This window comes from Nesoenas mayeri (genome assembly GCF_963082525.1).
Source record: "Nesoenas mayeri genome assembly, chromosome: 3".
Lineage (NCBI taxonomy): Eukaryota > Metazoa > Chordata > Aves > Columbiformes > Columbidae > Nesoenas > Nesoenas mayeri.
In genome coordinates, this window is record NC_137544.1 from 108,386,526 (window position 1) to 108,403,073 (window position 16,548).

Genomic DNA, 16,548 nt, shown 5'->3' on the forward strand with positions numbered 1-16,548 from the left:
GCAGGGCTGCTAGGACTCACATGCCTCCCATCACATGCCCTGGCCACACTCCCTTTACTCTGAGCACAAACTACACCTGGCACAGGTGAGACAGAGGCCTGGCCATGTCACGCCAGGCCAAGGAAGGGTCAGCAGACACCCTACATGGCTGGAGGCACCAGTTCAGCTGAGAGCAACTGGCACATGGATCTGAGAGCCAGAGCCAGTCCAATCTACTTGCTCAGCACAAGTCTGCAACTGCTGCAGGTACCAGGATGTGGGTTCCTCTTGCTCATGGGGCTTCTACATGGTCACCCTTTCTCCTTCCCCTTGGACCTTTTGCTCTCCAGACTGTAGGATAGTCTACACAGGCAAGAGATGAGAGCTAGCTCTTTTTGGGCTGGCTCATTCCTTCTGCTGCCATCTTCCCCCTTCCTAGCCTCATCCTGGGAATGCCTTATGAGATGCTTGTCTCAGCTGTGCTCTGGATATGACCAGAGCATCAGCCTGCCTCTGAGCAAGATGTGCTCTAGAGGTAAAGGACACCACAGGGATGCACAGGCAAGACAAGATACAGTTATCAGTAATGTGGTCGCAGGAATCAGCCCACAGTGTCCTGCCCAGAACACAAGCCAGCAGACACAAAGTCCACACGAATGGGACAGATGGGAGAGATGGAACAAAAGGACATCAAACAATAGCAAATGCATGTGAGAGGTCACTTGCAAGTTGGTGAGCATGCATGCAGCAGTGATACAGCACTTATACACTTCAAAAGGGTTGTGTACGCATTGTGAAGGACTGGAAGGAGCGACAAGAGGGACATGGAGCTGCAAGGGGGAGAGAAAGCACATCCTAGGACCTCTACCCATAACAGCTCTGGGACTGCCTCAGACATTTGCCACTCTTGGGGGGAGCTGTTTTTCCTAATATCTAATACGAATTTCCATTGTGCAGCTTGTGCCCATTGCCTCAAGTCCAGCCCCAGTAGGCCTCCTAGGAGAGCTCAGATCTTTATCCATAACCCCCTCAAGTCTGATGAGGAGCAGCTGAGGGAACTGGGGTTGTTTAGCCTGGAGAAAAAGAGGCTGAGGGGAAACCTTATTGCTGTCTACCACTACCTGAAAGGAGGTTGTAGAATGGAGAGTGTTGGTCTCTTCTCCCAAGTAGCAAGTGATAGGATGAGAGGAAATGGCCTCAAGTTGCACCAAGGGAGGTTTAGATTGGATATGAGGAAACGTTTCTTCCCAGAAAAGCTCATCAGGCACTGGAACAGGCTGCCCAGGGAAGTGGCTGTGTCACCATCCCTGGAAGTGTTTAAAACACATGAAGTTGTTAGGGACATGGTTTAGTGTGAGATTAATGGTTGGACTCTGTGATCTCAAGGGTCTTTTCCAACCAAAATGATTCTATGACTGAGGCTTCTTGTATATCACCTGCCCGCCCCTTCTTCCCCAAGCAGAGACTGTCAGGATCCTGCCCTTGCTCATGGCCATTGCCACAGTCCATGCGTGACAACCGCAGTCCCCCAGTATCTCCATCCTGGCCTGGCCCTGCTAGCTCCTCGGTCCTGTAAGACACAGGAGGTGACATCTCATATGTGAAAACACAGCCTAGTGCTGGCTGCAAAGCTGACCCAGGGCCCAGGGGTGGGTGCACAAACCCCATTACAGAGGAGAAAACTTGCTGTGAAAGCTTGGCTACCTGAACTGGGGGGGAAGCCTGTCAACATGTCCTTAATCACTTACTTGCAGGGAGTCCTGGAGGGACATTTTCTTGAGACTATGACTGCCCAGAGAAACAACAAGTGCTGAGGCGAAGTGCTCTGTCAGGGCACGACAGCCTGGGAATGGCATCTCAGATGCAGCTGGGAAGGAGGCAAAAGGGTTAAACACAGGAGAGAGATGTCTGAGGAACCAGACCCCAACCCTTCTCAGGAACCACTTGGAGGAAAAAACAGTCAAACAGCCATCTGACAGCAGCATCTTCCAAAGAGCAAAAGACAATCAAATAAACAAAAAAAGCCTTCTTTATTGAGAGCAGCACATAAAAAACCCAACAAAACCCAACCGTTCTTGGCTGCAGTACCCTCTGCTCAAGCAAATAAACTAAACCCACTCTAGGCTGCATTCCAGTAACAGAAATAGGGAGGAGTCAGCATTCTGGAGGAGGGAGAAAGGGGATGCTGCCCAGAGTCCTCATACAAAAAAAAGGCACAGGGTAGCTGGGAAAGGTAGTGAGCTCCTTCATATGCCAGGCACTTTGTGTTCCTGCTGGCTGGCCTGTACCTGCAAGGTGCAGGGGTGGCAGACATGCCTAACACAGACGGACGGAGAGATGGATGGAGACAGACGCTGGGCCAGGCCGGCCAGATATGCCCATGGTGAGCAGGGACAGAGAGCCTAGTGCTGGAGCTCAGCTCTCACTGGGTGAGGGGGAGCTGCACTCCATCCATGCCAGCAGCCCTAGGGCACCAAGCTGGGTAGGTGGGGAGCAAAAGGCAACAAGAGCTGTCTTTTTGGGACCCATGGAGGAGAGGGGTGAGGGGTGGGGCTGGGGTACACTGGCTTGTGCTTTCAGTCCAGCAGCTGCTGGTGCCGAGCTGCTCACTGGCACACAGGGGTCAGGCTCAGCAAGGGGCTGCAGGAGTACTGGGGCCCTCCAGGCACCTACAGACCCCTGTCCACCCCACCACGTCCTTCCCCAGCAAGGACCAGGTTGCTCAGGCTTTGCTGTCAGCTGGACTGTCCCCGAGAACAGTGACAAGCTCACTGAAGGAGGGTCGATCTTTGGGGCTGGAGGCCCAGCAGCGCTGCATCAGCTTGGCAAGGCGGGAAGGGCATCCCTCAGGGTGCGGGAGCTTCATCTTTCCTGACTGCAGACCTGGTGTGAAAGAAAAGTCCAAAGGGAAGAGCTGTGATCCTCTCAGCAAGGTATAAGAGCAGCATCTTTCTACGTGGGCTGGAACAGCCTCGCCAGCCAGACCAGCACCATGTCATAGAATCACAGTATAGTTTGGGTTGGAAGGGATCTTCAAAACTCATCTAGTTCAACCCCCCTGCAATGAGCAGGGACATCTTCAACCAGACCAGGTTGCTCAGAGCCCCATCCAGCCTGGCTTTGAATTCTTCCAGGGATGGAGCATCAACCACCTCTCTGGGCAACCTGGGCCACTGTTTCACCACCTTCAGTGTAAAAAAATTCTTCCTCATGTCTGGCCTGAACCTCCCCTCCTTTAGTTTAAAACCATTATGCCTCCTCCTGTCACAACAGGCCCTGCTAAAAAGTCTGTCCTCATCTTTCTTAGAGGCCCCTTTTCAGTACTGAAAGGCTACAATAAGGTCTCCCTGGAGCCTTCTCTTCTCCAGGCTGAACAACTCCAACTCTCTCAGCCTGTCCTCACAGCAGAGCTGTTCCAGCCCTCTGATCATTTTTGTGGCCTCCTCTGCCCCTTTCCAGCAGGTCCATGTCTTTCCTGTACTGAGGGCTCCAGAGCTGGACACAGGACTCCAGGTGGGGTCTCACCAGAGGAGAGCAGAGGGGCAGAATCACCTCCCTTGAACTGCTGGACACACTCCTTTTGATGCAACCCAGGATACGATTGTATCAAGAGGGGATTGTATTGTGTCAAGAGGGGAGATGTCACACAGCCTGGCTGGCCCCCTCTACCACAAACAAGGCAATACGCCACAATGCCAGAGACAGCACAGGTTACTCTACATACCTGCTAGCACCTCATCATCTGCCATTGGGCTGTAGGGCATCTCTCCATGCATGAAGACCTCCCACATGAGCACCCCAAACGACCACACATCTGATTTAGTGGAGAACTCGTCCTCCAGCACTGCTTCAGGTGGCATCCAGCGCAGCGGTATCCAGGCCTGGCGGAAGTGGTAGTACTCACTGCAGGCAGGACAAGCAGGCAATGAGACTGGTGGCACGCCATCCCCTCCCATTCCTCCCCAAGGTTTGCAGCTGACCTGTTGTACACATCCTTGCTGAGGCTCAGGGATGAGACCTTGACCTGCCGCTGGGCACTGACCAGGCAGTTCCTGGCTGCCAAGTCCCGGTGCACGAACCTGCCGTTGGAGAGATGCTCCATGCCCAGGGCCACCTGTGTGCAGAGAGACACCTGACCCCAGAGACGTGTCAGCACTGGCTGCCCTCCTCCAGGTCCCCAGCCCCAAAACACTTCCAAAACTGCACTATCACCTTATGTTTGGTAGTGAGGGGCTGTGGCTTCAGAGACTCATCTTTGCTCTTGGAGATCCTCAGGAACTGCTTCAGGTCCCCCTGGGAGACAGACAGCAACTCAGAGACAGCACCTCTCCATGCAGTGCCTGCGTATGGAAACCCCATAGATCCTCATCTCCTGGGCCGTAGTCCCTGCTTGTTCTCCTGGTCCCTGCCCTATAGGACAAGGCAGTATTTCCCTTCTGGGCCCCAGCTGGCTAAGATCAGGGAAAGCAGGTCTGATGTTTGCAAGAGGTTTTTCATGCCCCAAATTGATTTCTCTCCCATGAATTCCAGGCTCCCCGTAGTAGCCCTTAGCATTTGCAGCCACTCTGCAGCATGGGGTCTGACAGCTTAACTCACTCAGCTGAGTCCTGGGCATAAACCACAAATTGGGAGGATGTGGAAAGAGACAAAGTCACCTCTGGGTCTTGCAGGAGACCCTCATTCCCCTTGAAACTCCTCCACACGCTGGGAACAGTGTTAAGATCAATCTGGTCTCCTTACACCTTGCTTGCCCTGTGTTGCCAGCCTGGACCATGTCACACTTGCAGGCCCCATGCCCACTGACCACCCCTCCTCCTCCACCTCACTGCAAGCACTGCTGGCTGGGCCCTTACCAAGTCCACATACTCCAGGACCATGTAATGCGGCTCTGCCTCACGGCACAGCCCCAGCAGCCGCACCACATTGGGGTGGTTCAGCTTGCCAAACATTTCAGCCTCTCGCCTGAAGTCCATCTGCAGCTGCTCATCCCGTGTCTGCAGGTTCTTCACCAGAACCAGGGCTTCCCCCTCACCATCCTCTGTACCTTTTGCCTTGGCCAGGAACACTTCACCAAACTCCCCCCTGCCTGGAAGTGTAGAGCAGCACATGGGAAGACAACAAACATTAGGACAGCATAGTATTTCACAGCCCAGCAGCTGCAGGCCGCTCTGTACCCCAGCATATCCAGTTTTCTGGCTAGCATGTGCTGGGGTTTCAGCCACAGGTTTTCTGCTGGAGTGGGGTCAGGGCCAGCATGGCCCAGCATACCCAGTGTTGTGATTGTCTGTAGGTTTGAACGTGGAAAGTGCATCTTGTCGGCAGCACTGTGCCGCTTGCTGGCCCCAGAGCTGCTGCCCAGGTTGGTCAAGGCCACTTCTTCCTGGATCTCTGCTGTCATCTGCCCATTCTGAAGCAACGCACTACCTGCAAGGGAAGCACAAATGGCTTCAGCATCCTGGCAGGCTGTGCAGAGAATGTCAGACTGGCGATCAGCACCTTCTAGGGCTGACACTCCAAACACCCACAAATGGCAGCCAACAGAGTGGCCTCCAGACAGTCGTTTCCTCTGGGTTCACGTTTGGCCACATTTCGGGCAGCCCTGCAGCCACCCTTGAGATCAGGTGCTGAGCAATGGCTTTGGTCTCAGAGACAACCAGCTCCATTTGGCTTTGCCCATCCCATGCCACTCAGTCATCCCAAAGGAGTGGCTACATCAAAAGTACAAGTGACAAAACTCTGCGGAACAGCAGCAGGAGATTGGATGTGTAAGGCAGAGAGCGAGCAGAGAGAGGACCCTGCTTGCTATAGCCACAGTCTCTTCATGCCCAAGAGACTGAAGTCCATCTGGTGCTGGCTGCTGCAGCCTGAACCCCCTGCTCCTGCTCACTTCCCAGCAAACCTGCAATGCTCAGGTCCTTGGAAATCTTGAACCTGTCAGACCACATCAGCTTGGAGTTTCCTTTACTGCCTAGGTTAAGACAGTGCTAGGAAGCATAAAATCAGAGAATCATAGAACAGCTTCGGTTGGAAGGGACCTTCAAAGGTCATCCAGTCCAATCCCCCTGCAATAAGCAGGGACATATTCAACCACATCAGGTTGCTCAGAGACCTGTCCAGCCTGGCCTTGAATGTCTCCAGGGATGGGGCATCTACCACCTCTCTGGGCAACATGGGCCAGTGTTTCACCATGCTCATTGTAAAAAATGTCTTCCTCATGTCTAGCCTGAACCTCCCCTCCTTTAGTTTAAAAACCACTGTCCTTGCAATCAACCCCAACAAGCCTTCTGCTCAGGAACTCCACTAGAAATTTCCTTGGCACATACAGAAGCCAGTGAACGGGACAAAATATTGCTGTAAGAAAGCAGAGAATCCTGCATTTTACAGGCAGCTTATAGAGGAAAGACTATATATTATAGATACCTTTTTAGATAGTATACCTTGATTTTGAATGCATTTACTGCTTGGATCAGACTTGGTGCTAGGAAGCAGTACTTTCCACAAGCTGAAGTAGGAGTTTGAATGTAAAGCAGGGCACAATGCTCAGCTCAGGTGGCTGACACGTGCAGCATCACCCTGCATTACTGTGCATACTCCATTTCAATTAGTCCAGGAGCAAGCATTAAGGAAACACCTGGCCATGCAAAAGGATTTAGTCCAAAATTGGGACTTGACTCAACATGAGGTAACTCCAACAGGAATCCCACTACCCATAATTTCCATTACGGGATACTCTACAGAAGCATGTGTACATACATGCTTACAATGCATGTGTATAAGGGAGGTACCAGCCTAACAGCACATCCTGAGTGTGTCCAGCCACAATGACAGGGACTGTGGCTTTGTCATAGGTAGGCCTGGAGCTGTGAAGACTGAGATATGTTGACTTAAGTGACATGGCTACTCTCAGCTGTCCTTTCTCACACACTGGAGTAATATTTGCAGAAGACCACTGCAAAAAAACACCAGCTACCCAATAAATTGAAGCTCGGTGCTACTTACACTCTTCCTGGTTTTATGCTAATTATTCCCAAGACTGTTTGACCCTGTGCTGTCTGCACTCCTGACTGATAGTGTCTCAAGACTACAAGCTTGAAGCCAAGAGACAACCACTGCAGCTGTGCCAAGAAAATACCAAAGACTACAGAGCAAGTACACTGCCACCAAGAGACAACACCAGCAGGCAGCAATGACAGACACTTGTGAGAACAGACATCCCCATGTTCCACAGAGCTTTGACAAGACAGTAGATAAAAAGGGACTTCAAAAATGAACAAGAAATTTAATTTATGTATCCAGCAGTCCAAAGGGAAATCAAGTGTAGAGGAGCTGCCTGTTTTGCCCACCTGCCTGCAACACTTGAGCATCAACTGGAGAAACAGACACAGCCCTGCTGCCCTAGAGAAATGAGCACATGCCAATGCAGAAATCAAATGCTCTCCTCAGTCCCCACAGCTGTTAACCTCCCCAAAAGCTATGTCTGTGTTCACCCAAACAAAGCACCACAGACAGAGGGACACAGAGAGCAAACACCCTTGTTACAGAGGATGTGGTACACCAAGGATGTGACCTTGGAAGGTGATCAGCTTGTTAGGAGTGCATTGATCCATAGGAAATCCATAGGGAGGATCCATTGCAAATCCACAGGAAGGTCAAATCTATCTGGATCCTGAGGGCACTGGAAAAGTCAGCTAGTGGCTAGCCAGGGAATACTTGTCATCAGGTAGATGCTGAGATACTTCAGGTCACCCATCTAAAGAGGGACCACATCAAAAGGAGGAAAAGAGCCAAATCTTTGAAGACTTTGAAGACTTTGAAGACTGCAGCTGACAGCAAACACAAACCACTTATCCAGAGAGGCTATGGAAGGACCAAGAAGGAGTGCAGACGTCTGGGCAGCTGGGTCTGCTTGTAGCAGTGAGGATGCAGCCCTCTGACAGCTAAACTTGTTCCAAATAAAGGGGATAAGAAGAGGCAAACTCTGGCAGAATAAAAAGAAAAATATAATAAAGATAGGCCAAAATAAAAATCGGAGACCAGCTCAAAAAAAGATTAAAACAAATTCTTTCTCAGGAAGAACATGCAGGCCAGAGCCTGTTGGCATAAGTGAGCTGCCTGAAACTTGTCCAGAAAAGAGCTCACAGCGGTGACAGCCACAGAGCATAAAGCTGCAGAGATGCTCCTGCATCCCTGCTCCGAGGAGGTTCCCCACAGCCAAACTTCTCTTCTGGAGGTTTGGCTCTGTTCAAAGCACCAATACAGGAGGAAAAACAGAAGACAAAACCAGTGGTGATGTTTTGCCAGGATCCACAGCAACTCCCACATGATCAGGATGTGGCTGTGTACTGGAGAACTGGGAGGGGGAAGCACAATGTCTGCATTTGTGGTGGGGTGGAGATCCAGGGATTTATAAGGGCAGCAAACTCAATCGCACCCCATCACTTACAAGTCCTCACTGTTATCAGTGATACAAGGACAACTGTGACATCAGGAGAAAGCTGAAACAGCTTTTAGAAATGAAAATGATGCCACAGAGATCTCTTGGAAACAGCTGTCAAAAAGCAGCTCAGCTGCCACAGGACAGGAGGGAACATCCTCCAATGGACGCACAGAGGTAGGAACCAGGGTAGTACAACACGCTGCCAACCTGAAAGGTTGGGCAGCTGCTGGCAGCTGTTTGCCAAAACCACCAACTTAGCTATCGGCAAAGGTACAAGCCAGCTGTGGCCAGCTGCAGAGGGACACTGAGCACTGGGAGGTGCAGTCAGAGATACAATGTGAGGGAACAGGGAACTAAAGCCAGGGGCACAGCTGGGAACACGACACAGCAAAGCTGGGTCACTCTGCAAAGCTGGATGCACCAAGTCCTGTCTGGGACTCCCCCTTTCAGAAAGGTGACAGTGCAACCAGAAAGGGCGCTCACAGTGAGACATACAGAACAATGAGACATACAGAAGAGCTGTGTGTTCCAGTGCAGAGCTGAGAGGTGACAAGGTTGAAAAGCAAAGAGATAGTTTTTAGATAACCTGTTATGCTCCAGAAGCCCTTGTTGGAGGATGCTGTAGAGGTTCAAAGCTTATATGGGTTTCAGAGATAACAAGATGACCTCACAGCAGGGTTCAGGGCTGTTCAGTAAAAAGTCTTTCCTCCAGCACCAGTAGCTGCCTAACAGTGATATGAATAGGCTGGCAGAGTACTACTATAATTTCATTATATTGCAATAGGGATACTCCCCTCCCCTTGGCAATGGGTGGACGTGATACCATATATGGGTGCTGAAAACCAGGAACGTGTACAGAGACGGCCACAATGTGGGGCTGAGATTTCACACTAACTTGCCTATTTCTCACCTGGCAGCAGGTCTCTGCCACCAGCCATTACCAAAAACCAAGAGCAAGAAAGTCCAAGGGTAAGGAGGAGTCCCCTCTTCCCTGGGAGCTCCCTGCCCTTCTGTCCCTCCAGCGTGGGCTAAGGGGTCAGCAGTGAAGTCCCCAGCCTCAGCAGTGCCAGCCTCACCATTCAGACACTCCATTTCAGGCTCCTCGCCCTCTGGGTGCTTCTTCAGCCTCTTGGCTTTTCTCCGCTTCTTACAGTAGAACATCAGCCCCAGCACGATAATAATGTAGGCAACAGCTGCCCCCACAGAAAGCCCAATGGTCTGGATCATCTTGTAGGGTGTGTGGCTGCCAGGTCCCTCATCCTCTTCCACTGCCGGCTTGTCTGTGGGGCACAGAGCACCAAACTCATGAAGGTGTGGAGGGATGTCTCAAATCCTGCTCAGGAATGGGATGGAGGAATGAGAAAAGACCCCCGCCCCAGCTGCTGTGGCCACCTCCTCATCCAGCCATAGCTCACAGAAGACTGTGCTGCATCCCTGGCAGGGATGCTGCTGTGACTCCCTGGCAGGCATGACCTGACATACAGCACCCACAGGTGGGGCCAGAAGCGGGTCTTGTAGCTGCCAGGGACACCGGGAAGCCATGTCCTGACACTGGGCACCTCCCTTACCTACAACATATAGGAAGGCCTCACGGTGCTTGATGTTGCAGCTGTTGCCAGCGATACAGGTGTATTTTCCAGAGTCCTCAGTGGTGACGTCATAAATCACCAGGGAGCCATTTGGCATGACCTGAATCCTGCAAACCACACAGAGCCCTGTGCAAGCACCAGAGGGCAGAAGCAGGCTTGGGGCACCTGCAGCCCCATGTCCTCAGGATGCCTCAGCCCCATGCCCCATTGCAATCAGCTTGAATCTCAGGCTGTGCAATGCTCAAGAAAAAAATGGTTGCAGCTCAACTGCAGCTTGGCAGAATGGGTAACCTTGGGGCCAGGAGAGTCCAGGCTCTGGGACACAGTGACAAATGACTGTATGTCTCCCCCAGACTGGGACCCCAAGACCATGTCATTGGCATCGGCACGCTGGGTAGGCACGCAGAGTGCCATACTGCACCACACTGCAGTTTGGAACGGAGGCTGTGTACCTGGGCAGGAGCTTGCCAGGATCCAAAATCTTGTCCTTCCCTTTCCACTGGATGTGCGGCACGGGGTCCCCCTCTGCCTGGCACTGGAACATGGCTGTGTGTCCCTGGTACACTGTTGTGGGCTCTGGCTCTAGCTTGAAGGTAACGTAAACTGAAGGCAGAAAGGCCAACACAAATGTTGTCATGTCCTGGGAATGGTGCTGAGCTCCCACAGGGGAACACGGCCAGCACTAGCACAGTGGCACATACCCTCTCAGGCTGTATGCAAAGCACTGACAAACCAGAGACTCATGTGCCATGGGGCAGACCTGGCGGTCGGGCCAAACACTTCTTTCTCTGCATGGACATGCCAGTTGGGTGCCACCAAGGCAAACCCACTGCAAGGCCAGCACAGCAGGAAACCCACCTGCCTGCCGTAGAGCCCTCACCTGCTACCACGAGCTGCACGGTGGCACGGATCTCACCCTGCGGGATGTTGGAGGCAATGCACGTGTAATTCCCTGAGTCACTCCTGCTCACCTTGTGGAAGGACAAGATGCCAGCATTGTGGCTGACATGGGATGGCAGGCTGCTCCCATCTACAGGATGCAAGAAGAGGGACATAGCAGTAATGCACAAAGCGCTGTGCCGCATGAGGTACACCAACACAAAGCTGCTGGGGCCCCAGGTCAGAAACAGACCCAGAGCATCTGAGTCCTCTTTACCTGTTTTAGTCCACTGGATGGTGGGTTTTTCCCGGCCAGTGGCTGAGCAGGACACTGTCACCTCCTTATCAAACTCCATGCACTGCAGTGGCTGGGGTGGAGGGGTGAACTTCAGCTTCTCTGCAACAGACAGATGTGCTGTTAGAACCACCCCCAGCCACAGAAGGCAGTGGAGCTGGGGTGTCTCACACCTGCACCCTGCCAGGCAGAAGAGCTCCCCACAAAAAGAGGATGTGGAGTGCTTGTCAGCATACCTAGCACGTGCACCCGTGCGTATCCCTCAATGCTGCCTGCCGGCGTGCTGCTCACGCACTTGTAAATGGTCCCATCATATACCTCCACGTTGTTGATGCGCAGCGTCCCATTCTCAGAGATCTCAAACCGTGAGTCCTGCCCAGAGGGAGGGAAGGGAGCAGGGCAGAAATTATACTGTCACCAGCACTGGGCTCAGACTTTGCTTGTGGCACTCCTGACACTCCACATGCCCACACTGTTCCTCAGATAGACACAGCCCTGCTGAGACCCACATGGAGAACTGAGATAAGCTGCAGTGACAACTTTCTGAGGAACACCTCCCTTGTCACTGCCCCAAAACCACAGAGTTGGCTGCCAGACAAGTGGCTACAGCCAGTTTTGCACCCATACACCAGTAGGACGGAGATGGTGCCAGAAACATGGCCAAAGCAGGGCGACAGGGATGCTGGGCCTATGATAAAGATGATAAACAGCAGTAGGAGGAGCTGAGCAGGTGCCTGTCAGAAGAGCCCATGAGCGGCAGCAGCAGCTTGCCCCATTGTCTCACCTCAGAGATGGAAACACCGTTGCGGTACCAGGTGACAGTGGGTTTCAGGGAGGCCTTGCTGAGGCAGTGCAGGTATCCTGGCTTGCTCTCCTCCAGTTGGCTATCCTTGGGCATCTCCACCCACTTGGGTACCGCTGGGCATGGAGGCAAAGGGTTACATAGGGCCACTCACCAGCCCTCTGGTCAGCACCAGTGCAGACCAGATAGGAAGCATGCAGCCAGTCACGGGGCTCTGCAGCCCAGCTATGAGAGATGCATCTCTCTGCATCAGTGAGGTGATGCATCATCCCAACTCCACTCCCCCCAACCCCCCCATTCAGTGCCTTTTTCTCCGCCCCCAGCCCTTCTCAGAAAGCTGCCTACTAGCTACAGTGATGCTCAGCTCCTGCTTCTTCTCTCCAGCCTTGTTGGCAGCATGGCACGTGTAGGTCCCCGCGTCTGCCTCTGTGATACTCGTGAAAATGAGCTGCTCTGCCTCTTGGTGCACCCTGCCAGAGGTGGGAACTCGTTCCTGGTTCCTCTCCCACCAGACCTGAGGCGTGGGTATGCCTCGTGGGGGAGTGCAGGCCACACGGTGCCCCTGGTTTGCCGTCAACACCTTCGGGGAGAAGGGTACCATTTCTTCGATCTCTGAGAGGAGCAATAGATAGCAGGGCTCAAACAGGGCAGGAACATGTAGCAAACCCACCGTCACCATCATCTCCATGGGAGGCACCAGACAAGGGAGAGAGTATACAAGCTATGTTTGCTTCCTTCATGCAGTCATTTCACAGATAAACCAAGCAGTTCTCCATGTACTGACCCATCACTATATTGTCACATCACTCCAGAGTGACACTGCAACTCTGGGACCCATTGCCCTCCCTGCCACCAGCCCCAGGATCTTACCTGCTAGCTGCAGAGTCGCCTTCAGCACAAGAGCTTTCCCTCTCTGCCCACGGCCAATGCACTTATAGACACCAGTGCTGCGAGCCCTCACCTGGGTGATCAGCAGGGAGCCGTTGGTGAATACGGTGGTCCTGGGCACATGGGGAGAGGCAGGGCTCAGCGGGCATTTCTGCGGGACATGGGCCAGAGCCAAAGCCCCATGATGCCCTACATGAGCACACGGAACTAAAAGGAGACTTTATGGCTATCAAAGCTTCCCAGTGTGGGGGAAGCAGCACAGGGGATGGTGGGACACATGCTTCATGGAGGAAATGAGCTAACAGAAGTCTCTTTCTACGGGAAGAGGTGACTCCCACCAAAAGATGCATCACCAAACTGGGCCAGCTCTGAAAGCTGACACAGCCACAAAAGGGGACATGGGACACAAGGTGGCGCCCGGGAGCTGCCAGGCCACTGGGCATCTGGAACTGAGAGTTTACTACTTGCTTTGCATAGTCTGGCTGAGAGACATCCTGGGCTCCATGATCACTACCCATGGGCAGCCTGGGCTGGGAGATGTCCCCAGCTCTGGTGATTGCCCCATGTGTAGGTGTCTGGCGCTCAGAGGTATCTGAGGGTGCCATGGGCCCAATGATCACTGTGGGAGCTGGGAGGTGTGCCTGAGTCTGTGGATCTGGTCTGTGGGCATCTGGTATTGGGACACATCCCTGACTCTAGGAATTGTCCTAAGGGGTTGTCTGGGGCCTGAGCTGTTCCTGGCTCCATGAAATAGCCATACGTGGACATGTAGGGCTGGGAAACATCCCCAAGAATGGGAATCATCATGTGTGGGCATCTACCACAGACTCATTTGAGGACAAACTGCTTGCTGAGTCCTATGCAGATACAGGCCATGCACAAGTACTGAGGCCCCATTAAACTCAAGCCAGCCAAGCTGAGAAACCAATTTCCTTGTCCAGATGGATGCTGAATGCTTGCCCTCAGGCATAGTCAGGGCTTGGCCTCGCTCTGTTGCTTCTGGAACATGGTGCCTCCCATCCTCCCACCCATGCCCACATCACTGGGGTCCTATTACTTGGATCTGTTGGTGACAGGGCTGTCTTCAAAAAGCCACTCCTGTGTGGGAGGGGGCACAGCTGCAAACTGGCAGTCAAACATGGCCTCTTCATTCTTGGTCACAATGAGGTCCTGCGGGACGATCACTGCCTGAGGAAAGCTCTCATCTGCAATGGCAGAGACCACAGGAGGGTGAGAAGAGCAGAGTGGCCTTTTGTGTCCCTTCACCAGTGCCCTGAGAGAAACACAAAGAAGAGCTGGGTGCTCCCTCGGAGCACACAGTGTGCCTGAGGAGAGAGACATTGTGCCAGGACTGCTGTAGTTACACAGCCAGAGCCCAGGACTGCATGTAGCAGCTGCTCCGGAAAGAGCCCCTTCTGCTTCCAGAAAGGCCCTGAATACCCTGGGCTCCTACCAAATGGATTAAACCTGGCACTGGACAGCAAATTCCCTTGTGCAATTCAATTCCAAACACCTCTCCAATGACAACATCTCCTGCTTTCTCTGGGCCTCGCCTCCAAAGGCCAAGATGGTGTCTCACCCACACAACATCAGAGTGCCAAAACCAGCAGCACCTACAGCCTCCAGGATCCAAGTCTTATTAAAGGAGGGAAAACCCTGGTGCTCCAGTTCCAGAGAATCACAGAATAGTTTGGATTGGAAGGTCATCTAGTCCAACCCCCCTGCAATGAGCAGGGACATATTCAACCACATCAGTGTGCTCAGAGACCCGTTCAGCCTGGCCTTGAATGTTTCCATGGATGGGGCATCTACCACCTCTCTGGGCAACCTGGGCCAGTGTTTCACCACCTTCACTGTAAAAAATTTCTTCCTCATGTCTGGCCTGAATCTCCCCTCCTTCAGTTTAAAACCATTACCCCTTGTCCTAATGTAACAGGCTCAGCTAAAAAGTCTGTCCTCATCTTTCTTAGAGGCCCCTTTTCAGTACTGAAAGGCTACAATAAGGTCTCCCTGGAGCCTTCTCTTCTCCAGGCTGAACAACTCCAACTCTCTCAGCCTGTCCTCACAGCAGAGCTGTTCCGGCCCTTTGACCATTTTTGTGACCTCCTCTGGCCCCTCTCCAACAGGTCCATGTCTTTACTGTACTGAGGGCTCCAGAGCTGGACATAGGACTCCAGGTGGGGTCTCACCAGAGCAGAGCAGAGGGGCAGAATCACTTCCCTCGACCTGCTGGCCACGTTCCTTTTGATGCAGCCCAAGATGTGATCGCACTTCTGGGCTGCAAGCGCACATTGCTGGCTCTTGTCCAATCTTCCATCTACCAGCATCCCCAAGTCCTTTTCCTCAGGGTTGCTCTCAATCCCTTCATCTCTCAGCCTGCACTGATATCAGGGGTTGCAATGACCCAGGTGCAGGACCTTGCACTTTGCCTTGTTGAACCTCATGAGGTTCCTATGGCCCCACTTCTTGTGCTTGTCCAGGTCCCTCTGGATCGTATCCCATCCCTCAGACATGTCAATTGCACCACTCAGCTTGGCGCCATCTGCAAACTTGCTGAGGGTGGATTCTATCCCAATGTCTGTGTCACTGATGAGGATATTAAATATACTGGTCCCAATATGGACCTCTGAGGGATATCACTTGTCACTGGTGTCCATCCAGACATTGTGTCATTGAGCATTACATTGACCATACATCTGCTCCAGAAAGATGCAGGGGCAAATTTACACCTGTAGACAGGGTAAGGTTCAAACACGGCCAGGTGTGCCAGGCCTGTCTCTGAAAAGAGGCTTCACATATATAAAACCACACCAGCCTGACACTTCCCCTGCAGCCTGACTCCCATCCTGCAGCAGAGGGGGGACCCTCAGCAAAACAGTAAAACAGCTGAGCCCCCAGCCCTGAGCAGCTAGGACACAACTCACCAATGATATTCAGTGTGAAGTTGTTCTGGCTGCAGATAGAGCCGACAGCACTGCGGGCACAGCAGTAGTAGAGACCATTGTCGTCAGGGCTGGCATTCTGGAGGGTCAGCGTTCGCTCTTTGTTGCTGACAATATAGGTACTGCGGCCATCAGGGAGGGAGGTACCATCCCGAAACCACTGCCATGCAGGGCTGCAAGACAGGACAAGAGGGTGAAGGGGTGCAGGGCACCGGCAGGGCTCCCTAGAGAGCACGTGTGCAGAGGAGAAAGCCCAGAGATGGCCCATGTCGCTGGCTCTCCGTCCCCACTGCTGTCCCCAACACAGACACAAAGCCATGAGACATGCAGCCAAGTGGACGGGACATGACTGGAAAGCAACAGAGTGACTGCAGCACACCAAGCAGCTCAGTGACTGGACTGTGGCAGCCCGTCCTTACTGTGCTCCTCGCTATGAGGCTCAGAGGAAGCCATTTTCCTTCTTCCCCGGGGCTCAGCCACAGACTCAATCCTGTCTTTCGCCTTCCCTAGACTCTACTGAATCCTCACAGGAGAGAGGAGAGAAAGACAGAGAGAGAAGGGAAGAGCAGGCAGAGGAGATGCAGGGGGACCCCTGACAGGGTCCATTCCTTGGGAGGCAACCCTTACCGTGGGTGGCCATCAATGTGACACCGCAGGACCACTGTGGAGGATGGCTGAATCTCAGCTACGTTGGCCGGCTGCTTCAGCACCACATTGCCTGTCTCAATCCCTGCAGG

The 16,548-nt window shown here is 52.9% G+C and overlaps 1 protein-coding gene across 3 annotated transcripts in view; it reads right to left on the reverse strand.

Moving 5' to 3' along the window:
- Window positions 1–2,026: 2,026 nt before the first annotated feature.
- Window positions 2,027–16,548, reverse strand: part of PTK7 (protein tyrosine kinase 7 (inactive)) — a 49,350-nt gene continuing 34,828 nt past the window's right edge. For all 3 annotated transcript variants that reach the window (XM_080342662.1, XM_080342660.1, XM_080342661.1), the window contains exons 3-20: window positions 16,439–16,541; window positions 15,794–15,984; window positions 13,927–14,074; window positions 12,852–12,982; window positions 12,327–12,593; window positions 11,964–12,097; window positions 11,416–11,551; window positions 11,162–11,281; window positions 10,886–11,035; window positions 10,458–10,608; window positions 9,985–10,112; window positions 9,493–9,696; window positions 5,248–5,403; window positions 4,833–5,065; window positions 4,192–4,272; window positions 3,960–4,111; window positions 3,704–3,882; window positions 2,027–2,862 (exon numbers count right to left, since the gene is read on the reverse strand). In XM_080342662.1, coding sequence (XP_080198788.1) covers window positions 2,702–2,862; window positions 3,704–3,882; window positions 3,960–4,111; window positions 4,192–4,272; window positions 4,833–5,065; window positions 5,248–5,403; window positions 9,493–9,696; window positions 9,985–10,112; window positions 10,458–10,608; window positions 10,886–11,035; window positions 11,162–11,281; window positions 11,416–11,551; window positions 11,964–12,097; window positions 12,327–12,593; window positions 12,852–12,982; window positions 13,927–14,074; window positions 15,794–15,984; window positions 16,439–16,541 — 2,825 coding nt within the window. In that variant the 3' untranslated portion in view covers window positions 2,027–2,701. The remainder of the gene's footprint in view (window positions 2,863–3,703; window positions 3,883–3,959; window positions 4,112–4,191; window positions 4,273–4,832; window positions 5,066–5,247; window positions 5,404–9,492; window positions 9,697–9,984; window positions 10,113–10,457; window positions 10,609–10,885; window positions 11,036–11,161; window positions 11,282–11,415; window positions 11,552–11,963; window positions 12,098–12,326; window positions 12,594–12,851; window positions 12,983–13,926; window positions 14,075–15,793; window positions 15,985–16,438; window positions 16,542–16,548) is intronic.